Source organism: Arachis hypogaea, chromosome 14, assembly GCF_003086295.3.
Source record: "Arachis hypogaea cultivar Tifrunner chromosome 14, arahy.Tifrunner.gnm2.J5K5, whole genome shotgun sequence".
In the NCBI taxonomy this organism is placed as follows: Eukaryota; Viridiplantae; Streptophyta; class Magnoliopsida; order Fabales; family Fabaceae; genus Arachis; species Arachis hypogaea.
In genome coordinates, this window is record NC_092049.1 from 109,087,060 (window position 1) to 109,098,095 (window position 11,036).

General features: G+C 36.5%; 2 protein-coding genes across 2 annotated transcripts; both read right to left on the minus strand.

Annotated features, from left to right (window-relative positions):
- Positions 1-6,636: 6,636 nt before the first annotated feature.
- Positions 6,637-7,101, minus strand: LOC112742894 (uncharacterized). Its single transcript, XM_025792137.1, has one exon. The coding sequence runs from the start codon at positions 7,099-7,101 to the stop codon at positions 6,637-6,639; it is 465 nt and encodes a 154-aa protein (XP_025647922.1).
- Positions 7,102-9,879: 2,778 nt separating this feature from the next.
- LOC140178660 (uncharacterized) lies at positions 9,880-10,722 on the minus strand. The gene is made up of 2 exons (XM_072215872.1): positions 10,659-10,722; positions 9,880-10,448 (listed from the first exon to the last, which is right to left on the minus strand). Exons 1-2 carry the CDS (start codon positions 10,720-10,722, stop codon positions 9,880-9,882), a joined length of 633 nt encoding a protein of 210 aa, XP_072071973.1.
- Positions 10,723-11,036: the final 314 nt, after the last annotated feature.

Below are 11,036 nucleotides of genomic sequence, written 5' to 3' on the forward strand. Positions count from 1 at the left end.
GAGGGTTCATAGTAGGAAGGTTGTTTTTCTTGGTAAGAGTATGGAGATGGTGTGCATTGAGGTGGTTCTTGGTAATAGTTGTGATAAGGTTGTGGTGGTTCCAAAGGTTCTTGCTCATAATGGTCATGAGAATATGGTATGGGTGATTGGTCATATGATGGATATGGGTCATAGGGGGGTGCTTGGTATGGGAAGGCTTGGGAGTATGGTTGAGGTTCATATTGAGGATAAGAGTTATAGGCATATGATGGTGGTAATTGATTGTCATAAAAAGATTCACCATAGCCATTGAATTGACATGCATTAGGATGGGGATTATACCTATAAGTATCCGGAGGTTGTTGCTAATAGGAGTGATCAATTCCTTGAGGCTCCTCCCATCTTTGTTGGTTCCATCCATAATGGGTGTCATCATTGAAGTTCACATTTCCTACAACACAATTAGGACCAAACTCATAGCCAAAGTGAGAATTCATAGTGGAAAACCGAAATAAATCTAACAAAAACTAGAAACAAGCAAAATACAAACCTATTCACCATATTCACATATATACAATAACCAATAATATAACACTATTGTAATTCCCCGGCAACGGCGCCATTTTGATGAGAGGACTTTTTTGTGGTTTAGAATTTCACAAATGAAGTTTCGTTGCAAGTATAGTTTCTAAACCAACAGTAGTCCTTTCATACACAAATTTGTTTGTCACAAATAACAAACTCCTAAAATCTATAAACCGAAGTATTGAACCTCGGGTCGTTCTCCATAGGAATTACAATAAAGTGCCTTGTTATTGGTTATGAGGTATTTTTGATAAGAGACATGAAAGATAAATGACAAGGAAGTAAACTAATAGCTAAAAAGATATTGGCAAGGTTTGGTGGTCAAGGATCTCTATCCTAGTCACTAACCACAACATGAGAATTGGCAAGGATCAATCCCACTAAGTTAACCCCTAACTAATAGTAGAGAAAAGTCAAATGAGCTATATCAATCCAAGTCCATAAATCCTAGTTCTCCACCAAATCAATTAGTGAGATCTAGAGTTAATGGCTCCCAATCGTCAATCACTTGGACATTAGTAACTCAAGAGTTCTTAAGTTACCTTCCCAAGCCAAGAGCACTAAAATCTACTCTAAAATCCAACCAAGCATTTTATCAAACCCTAAAACTAACCTAAACTAAACTAATGATCAAAAGTATGTAAAGTATGTTGATTCCTCTTCAATCCTTGGCTTAAATAACATCAGAAATAAGTTGGATTGGGCCCATAAGGCTTTAGAATTCGCTGGCCACGTATTACTTTAAGTGGTTCATATGGCAGCAACGACGCATGCACATACAGTGCACGTACACGTCACCATACGTGTAGCAACTATGGAAAATCTTATATCGTTTCGAAGCCCCAGATGTTAGCTTTCCAACGCAACTAAAACCGCATCATTTGGACCTCTGTAGCTTAAGTTATGGTCGTTTAAGTGCAAAGAGGTCGGCTTGACAGCTTTTGCGATTCTATTATTTCTTCATGAGTTCTCCATTTTTACATGCTTTTCCTTCATTTCCTTGATCCAATCTTTGCCTCCTAAATCTGAAATCACTTAACAAACATATCAAGACATCTAATGGAATCAAAGGTAAGTTAAGATTAAACAATTAAGGACCTAAAAATCATGTTTTCACTCTAAAGCACAATTAAAAGAGAATTTACAAAACCATGCTATTTCATTGAATAAATGTGGGAAAAGATGATAAAACCCTCTAAATCAAGCACAAGATAAATCCTACAAATGGGGTTTATCAATCCTCAACCAAAACTCGATGATAAGAGGATCCTCATCCCTTTCACTATCGACGGCGAGACCCACTGTTTCGTTGGCCCCATTCGAACTTTGGAGCGTGCCAACAAGCGTATCAACTTCTTCCTTAATGCAAAAGGGGAAGATTTGCTCATCAAACAAAATCTCCTTATTGCTCTTTTTATTAACCAGCAGAAACCCTTTAGGAACAACTCTAAAATTACTCCTCGAGGAGCTAACTTCTGAGCCTGGCACAGGCGCCTTGAATCAGAAATGGGTGCTGCTTGGAGAACCCTTGGTATCCAAGAACTCTTTCAACTTTCCCACTTCACACCCATGACTCACCATTGGATGATTGGGGCAGTCGTAAACTTCTGGAATAAAACCACAAACAACTTCCATCTTCCTTGTGGAATGATTGGACTTTTTTTGCTTGATGTGGCTACCATTATTGGTCTTCCAGTAAGTTTTTCCGAACTAACCTTCGATGCGCAACCAAGTAGAGACTATAAAGTAGTCCACAAGACTTCCTACAGTGAATTATTGCTCAAAATATGGGACAAGAGAACGAGCCTATGACTGATGATGAGCATGTTGTATTTCTGTATTATTGGTTGAATGCTATTATTTTCTGCTCCAGAAGTGTCCAAATGCAGAAGCTATTTATTCCTTTGGCTGTCCTCTTACATGAAGGTTATAGATTTAATTTGGCCAAGCTAATCCTAGGACACTTGTTCGAGGAACTTGGCCACTTAGTTGACTGTCTTCGAATCAACTCTCCGATCAGTGTAGGAGGTCCTCTTTGGCTTTTCCAACTCTGGTTAAACGCTGTGTTCGAGAAATTCATGCAAAAAGATGGGAACAATACATTCGAAAAATAATATATCGAAGGATTTCATTTGGCCCCTCTTCAACCAAATTTTAAAGATGGCAAGTCGACTGAGGACCTCTTCTGGACTGTTTTCTCCCTTTTTCACTCTTGTAAAAATTTCAACAACAATGATCTGAATTTTACCTTTTTCTTGCGTCGAAGCTCTGGTCCCTCATGGTTCGAACACCTTCTCTTTCCCTCTGATGACTAAGAGGATGAGATTGTCAACAAAATTGGGAAAAGTTACTTGCCGTTCAGGTGATTCCAACTAGACTGCCTCAATACAAAAAAGAACAATTTAAAGCAACTCTCTGTGCTCCTCATTACATTGCTAGGAAATTAGGCTTCTCTTAAACCATTCCAGTTCCTATTCCTCGAAACAGCCATCCTCTCTGTCATGTCACAATGGTTTCAAAAGAAGAGATTGACCTTTGTGTCACGACCAACCAACAACAAAAAGAAAACTACGCTCACCTTATTTACGAGTGCAGTTCATACATCACCAAATCTTATTCCGAATGGTGGACTAGATATTTTTCCCAATATAGTCGCACCTTTGATGAGATCAAAAACTCAGCCATCAGGACTATTTCAGCTACTGGAAGTTCACCAAAAAGAACTTTGAAGAGAAGAATCAAAACTGCAACACAACAAAAACAACCATAAAAGAAAATTCGAAAAGTTCCTACAAGAACCTTCAAAAAGGTAATCTTTCCATCGAGCTTCTAAATCCTTTCTTTTACCATATTTATGAAAACACATCTTGATGGATTGACCTTTTGATCATTATCAGGTTCAATCATCAAGTGAAAATTCTTCTGATGAAAGTGAGCAGCCAACTCAAACAAACGTCTTTGCTGCTTCTTCTGATTCGGAAGATGATTCAAAAAATAATTCATTCCCTCATCTAATTTGAAGAAAATCCATCCAGGTAATTTCATACTAATTTTGAAAATAATAAATAAATAAAAAGAAACATAACTTATAAAATACTTCTTTCTTATTTCAGACCGAAAAAATTGCTCAAAATGTTTCTGCTCCTTCATCTAACCCTGAATCGGAAACACAAGAGGATCAATCAAGACAAACACAACAAGAATCTCACTCCTCTATCTAAACCGTGATCTCTGTTGAGCCCATTCAAGTCATCTTACCTGAAACAGAAGTTCTAGTTGATTTAACTCAAGAGCAATCCTTACCACCAGAAGATCAACCCATTGAAAATCCTCATTCTCCAATTCAAACTGATGTCCTTCACAAGTCTCCTGTTGCATAGAACCCTGAATTACCTACTCAGGATACGGGGAACATCCCTTCATCTTGAAGAGTTTTAAGCCCAAAAAGAACCATTGAGCTTTTTTCTTCACATGATCCTGAACCATCACCTGAGATTCCTAATATCACCTCTATCTCTTCTGATACTGATCTGGCTGAACTTGTTGCCTTTCTAACACAAATCATTCAGGAATATGAAGTGCCTCTTTCAAATCCAACCCCTGAGGACCCTTCAATATCTAGCCTTCCTTCTGAGCTCAACCGACACACTCTCTAACAACTAACCACTCTTTTGAAGCTTTTAACACATGCTCCTTTGGAATGGACAATCAATCAAACCTGAATTCTCTCCTTTCTGACATTCTGAGCTCTTCTCTCGAATTTCAGGTTTCTCCCCAATTTTCTGCTATAGTCAAGAAGTTTATAAAAGTTTCAAATGACTGTATCACTATTCAGGACAAGTTGCAAGAGGCCAAGGAGAAAGTGGCCAAAATCAAGACTGAATCAGAAAAAATTAATAAGGTTCTTCAACCAATGAAAACATTATGCAAAGAATATGATTTGAGGATTACTCAAGCCTTCAACGCTCAATCCTACTATGACAAACAAGAAGAAGAACTTGAAGCAGAACTGGCCCAAATCGAACAAAAACTGGCTAAAATTCGAAAAAGAAAAGCTGACTTAGTGATGAGCGGATAATTTATACGCTTTTTGACATTATTTTTAGTATGTTTTTAGTAGGATCTAGTTACTTTTAGGGATGTTTTCATTAGTTTTTATGTTAAATTCACATTTCTGGACTTTACTATGAGTTTGTGTGTTTTTCTATGATTTCAGGTATTTTCTGGCTGAAATTGAAGGACTTGAGCAAAAATCAGATTCAGAGGTTGAAGAAGGACTGCTGATGCTATTGGATTCTGACCTCCCTGCACTCAAAATGGATTTTCTGGAGCTACAGAACTCAAAATGGCGCGCTTCCAATTGCGTTGGAAAGTAGACATCTAGGGCTTTCCAGCAATATATAATAGTTCATATTTTGGCCAAGAATAGACGACGCAAACTGGCATTCAACGCCAGCTCTCTGCCCAATTCTAGCGTCCAGTGCCAGAAAAGGATCCAAAACCAGAGTTGAACGCCCAAACTGGCACAAATGCTGGCGTTCAACTCCAAGAAGGACCTCTACACGTGCAACACTCAAGCTCAGCCCAAGCACACACCAAGTGGGCCCCGAAAATGGATTTATGCATCAATTACTTACTTTTGTAAACCCTAGTGACTAGTTTATTATAAATAGAACTTTTTATCATTGTATTCACAGTCTTGGTTACTCCGGTTTCCCTCTGGGGCCGAGACCAATGAACTCCATTATCACTTATGTATTTTCAATGATAGAGTTTCTACACTCCATAGATTAAGGTGTGGAGCTCTGCTGTTCCTCAAAGATTAATGCAAAGTACTACTGTTTTCTATTCAATTCAACTTATTTCGCTTCTAAGATATTCATTTGCTCTTCAAACTGAATGTGATGAACGTGACAATCATCATCATTCCCTATGAACGCGTGCCTGACAACCACTTCCGTTCTACCTTCGACTGAATGAGTATCTCTTAGATCTCTTAATTGGAATCTTCGTGGTGTAAGCTAGAATGATGGCGGCATTCAAGAGAATCCGGAAAGTCTAATCCTTGTCTGTGGTATTCCGAGTAGGATTCAATGATTGAATGACTGTGACGAGCTTCAAACTCGCGATTGCTGGGCGTAGTGACAGACGCAAAAGGATAGTAAATCCTATTCCAGCATGATCGAGAACCGACAGATGAATAGTCGTGCCGTGACAGGGTGCGTTGACCATTTTCACTGAGAGGATAGGATGTAAACCATTGACAAGGATGATGCCTCCAGACGATTAGCCGTGCCGTGACAGGGCATTTGGATCATTTTCCTGTGAGAAGACCGAAAGTAGCCATTGACAATGGTGATGCATTACATAAAGCCAGCCATGGAAAGGAGTAAGACTGATTGGGTGAAGATAGCAGGAAAGCAGAGGTTCAGAGGAACGAAAGCATCTCTATTCGCTTATCTGAAATTCTCACCAATGACTTACATAAGTATTTCTATCCCTATTTTATTAATTATTTTCGGAAACCCCATTACTATTTTATATCCGCCTGACTGAGATTTACAAGGTGACCATAGCTTGCTTCATACCGACAATCTCCGTGGGATTCGACCCTTACTCACGTAAGGTATTACTTGGACGACCCAGTGCACTTGCTGGTTAGTTGTGCGAAGTTGTGAACCATGGTATTGGCATCATGTTTTTAGCGCCACTACCAGGGAAAGAAAGAGCGATGAATTTTACATAATTAAAGTGTAATCACAATTTCTGCGCACCACTTAGCTATCCTTTTGGCCACAGTTCAACATAAACAACAAGCAATCTTCACAAAATTTTCCATTATAGAAGGCATACAAAAAGAATTCGACAAGCAACTTGACAAGGCTCAAAATGAAGAATATGAGAAAATCAAAGCACTTTTTGCTTTGGACAGTGAGAGGGTTCAACTTTATTCCGAACTAGCTGAACTTCTGGCACCCCTCATTCCACTTACTTAGAACATTTTCCATGTATAATGACTTTCCATGTGCTCTTATAGATTTATTTATATTCCTAATCTTGATCCTGCATACATCAATATTGTTTCAAGTATTTCCCATTTATCGATTTAACCATGTTTCCAGAATCGATATCTTTAATTCGATATGCATTTCTAGAATACAAATCAATCACTTGGAAAGGTGCTTCCCAAGTATGGGACCATTTGCCAAGAAATCTTGACTTCTTTTCCATTGGCAATACAAATTTTAAAACCAATTCACCCATATTGAAACACTTCTCTTTTATTCGACGATTATAATTTCGAGCAACACTTTCTTTTTGTCGAATCATATTTTCAAGTGCCAACATACGTTCTGAATCCAAATCATTCAATTCATCATACATTGCATTCCAATAATCATCGACTGAAAACTCATCTTGTTTCAAGATTCTTAATGTATTGAGATTAATCTCTGGTGGCAAAACTACATCATGACCATATACTATTAATAAAGGGAAGTACCAGTTGATCCTCTTGGTGAATTTCGATAAGCCCATAATACTTGACTCAAAGTTCCATGCCAGGTTCGAGGTTTACTACCAATTTGTTTCTTAATACTAACTAAAAAAATAAGAGTTTTGATACGAGAATTTTAGCTCATTCAGGTATCATCTACATGGATATAGGACGATTTACATTCCCTGTCCACTTTTTCCAGTATTTTGCTTTTTATATTACCAAAAAAATTGGAATTAAAAATTCATAGCAATTAAAGTTGGAATAATGGTATCCGTTGGCATTTGAGATATTGCAGATTGATGAATTAATGGAGAGAGAGGGATTCGAACCCTCGGTAAACAAACAGCCTACATAGCAGTTCCAATGCGTATTATATATAAGTATAGATTAGTATATAAGTATAACTAAATATAAGTCTAACTATATAGATATATAGTTATATAATAGTTATAGAACATATATCGAAATGAAATAGATAGAATAAAAGAATATTTTAATAATAAGAAATTTATTTTGAAAATATGGAATAGTCTTTTTTTATACAATTTATACAATGCGAAATCGATGACCTACGTATAAAATAATAAGAATCCTTTGGATTTGAAGAAAAAAAAACAGCTTTGCTGACAAATATTTGTTTGATCAGAAGAGTCCTCCAAAAATTCCGGTCTTGTGTTAGTTATCAATTTCAATATCTTTCAAATAAATATTTGAATACAAATAAAAATAAGAGAGGATAGGCTCATTAAAAAAGATAGGAAGAATTGTCCTATAAGTAATTGAGTGTGAGAGCCAAATGAATTGAAAGATTCATGTTTGGTTTGGGAAGAGATCATAGACGTTTTCAAATGAATGGAAAGAGAATCTACTTTCATTAAGTGATTTATTAGATAATCGAAAACAGAGAATCTTGAAGACTATTTGAAATTCAGAAGAACTGCGGGAAGGAGCTCTTGAACAGCTAGAAAAAGTCCGGGCCCGTTTAAGGGAAGTTGAAACGGAAGCAGATCAGTTTCGAGTGAATGATTATTCTGAAATAGAACGAGAAAAATTGAATTTAATTAAGTCAATTTATACGACTTTGGAACAATTAGAAAATTACAAAAATGAAACTATTCGTTTTGAACAACAAAGAACGATTAATCAAGTCCGACAACGGATTTTCCAACAAGCCTTACAAGGAGCTCTGGGAACGCTGAATAGTTGCTTGAACAACGAGTTACATTTACGTACCATCAGTGCTAATATTGGCATGTTTGGAGAAATGAAAGATATAAAATAACGCATTAGTCCTTCTTCTTTAGTAAATTTAGAGTACATGCATCATTTTTCTCTTCTAGAATTAAATTAAGAAATACTCATAGTAACCATTCATGCAGATGAAATTAGTGAAATAATGGTACTGTACTTCAAGTAGGTAACGATATTGCTCGTATTTATGGTCTTGATGAAGTAATGGCGGGGGAGTTAGTGGAATTTGAGGAGGGTACCATATGATTGTTTTAAATTTAGAATCAAATAATGTTGGTGTTGTATTAATGGGTGATGGTTTGATGATACAAGAGGGAAACAATATTATTTCGAGTGCCATCATTCCTACTTCGGCGGCTATAGGTTTGCACTTTTACCCGATATGGGAAGCGGCATCTGTTGATGAATGGTTATACAATGGCGGTCCTTATGAACTAATTGTTCTACACTTCTTACTTGGTGTAGCTTGTTACATGGGTCGTGAGTGGGAACTTAGTTTTCGTCTGGGTATGCGCCCTTGGATTGCTGTTGCATATTCAGCTCCTGTTGCAGCGGCTACTGCTGTTTTCTTGATCTATCCAATTGGTCAAGGAAGCTTTTCGGATGGTATGCCTTTAGGAATTTCTGGTACCTTCAATTTTATGATTGTATTTCAGGCTGAACACAATATTCTTATGCATCCATTTCATATGTTAGGCGTAGCTGGTGTATTCGGCGGCTCCCTATTCAGTGCAATGCACGGTTCCTTGGTAACTTCTATCCATCGTGTATTATTTAGATCATCAACCCCTCTCCTGTTCCCCAAACACCCAGTTCCAGTGGAACAAAACAAATGATGTCGAGCCAAGAGCACTCCCATTTCCATATACTCGAAAAAATAGTGGATAGAAGAATCCACAGCTAATATAATTATGTCTTTCAAGCCGCACATTGCGTTTATTGTTTCGAACCAAGTTTTATTTGGATCCAGTATGTAATTGAATTGATTCAATTCTGGAATTGTGAATAGTTTTTGATTCAATCGATACATAATAACCCATCCTTTTTACTTCTTGGTTTTTTGAAAATGGACAATTTCCAAATCTAAAAGGGAAGTAAAAAACCGCAAATTCCTTCGATATTGTATGAATAAGATTCATATTCGATTCGATAGTTTGTTTTTTAAAAAAAATGAATTTTATCAATTTTGAATTGAATTTTTTTCTTATATTATTAATATATAATATTATTATATATATTAATATATTAATATTATCTATCTTTAAATGATTCCAAAAAAAAAATAGAGTTTGACGATTGATGTGGATTCAAAAGCGGCTCTATTTAGATTATAGACGAATGATTAAAAAAGGGTCATTTTTATCCTGAGATACAATTTTTATTCATCAAATCTAGAGCCCATCCTCGAAAAGGCCAAGGTTTAATAATCGAATGCAATTCGGATGTTGGGATCTGTTCTACCACTCCATGGCATTGATATTTTTGACATGCTTTTGCATAATCAATGCAATCTTTAATCATAGAAGGCCAATAGACCTGATTTCGTCGTAGTATCCATGTCATTTTCATCCCAGCCTGACGGGCACCACATATACCTCTATAAACTTTTCCAAAGCAATATTTTTATCTGACTGACTTAAACACCTAGAAAGACTTCCATCGAGACCTTTCTTATATAATTCATCAACCAACAACTCAAAATTCATTGCTTTTAACCGTATTTTCTTGTCGACTCGAACATTAGGAACTTTTAAATATTTAGCAACTAATTTTCTCCAATCATCATCCTCGCATTCATCTAAAGCCAACACTTCTCTCCCATCAACTAGTACTAAAATCTGACGAACCCTCGCCAATTTTCCCAATGTTTTCGGGAATACTTTGTACCTTGATGAAATTTGGGCCAACTCATTAGAAATTTCATTTTGAATCCTTGAAATATGAACTAATGAAACTTTTCGAAAAGATGTTAACAATTCCCATGTTGTTGCTAAATACTTCTGCAACTTCTCATTATTACATTTGAACTCTTTTGATAACTGTTTCAAAACTAACTGAGAATCCCCAAGGATTTGAATCTCCAAAGCCCCTTTTCTAATTAAAATTTCAAGGCCTAATATTAAAGCGTCATATTCTGCCACATTATTCGAACAAGGATATTTTAACTCAACAAAAATTTCAATGGAACCCCTTCTGATGAAATAATTAAAATCCCTACTCCAGCACCATCTTTATGTTTCAAACCATCGAAATATAATTTCTAATAGTCGACGTGTACATCGATTATGTTTGTCCCCTGGTCATTCAGATTATTCGAATGGTCTACTAGAAAATCTGCAATAACCTGACCTTTCATAGCCTTTGTTGGAACATATTATAAATCGAACTTTGTTAAAGCTAACATCCATTTTCCTAATCGACCTCTTAGCATAGGATAAGTTAACATATATTTAACTAAGTTAGTCTGTGCGATTACCTTCGCCAGTTTTGCACCCATATAACACTTTAATTTTGTGCAAGCATAATAAAGATACAAACGCAACTTTTCGATGGGCGAATAGCTTGTTTCTATGTCAGTTAATACCGACTAAGATAATAAATGACCCGTTCATGTCCATTTTCATCATCTTCAGCAACATACATTCGATCGTATTCATGGATGCTGCAATATACAACTTTAAAGGCTCATGAGGATGAACATTTGCCATTACCGGTGTAACAC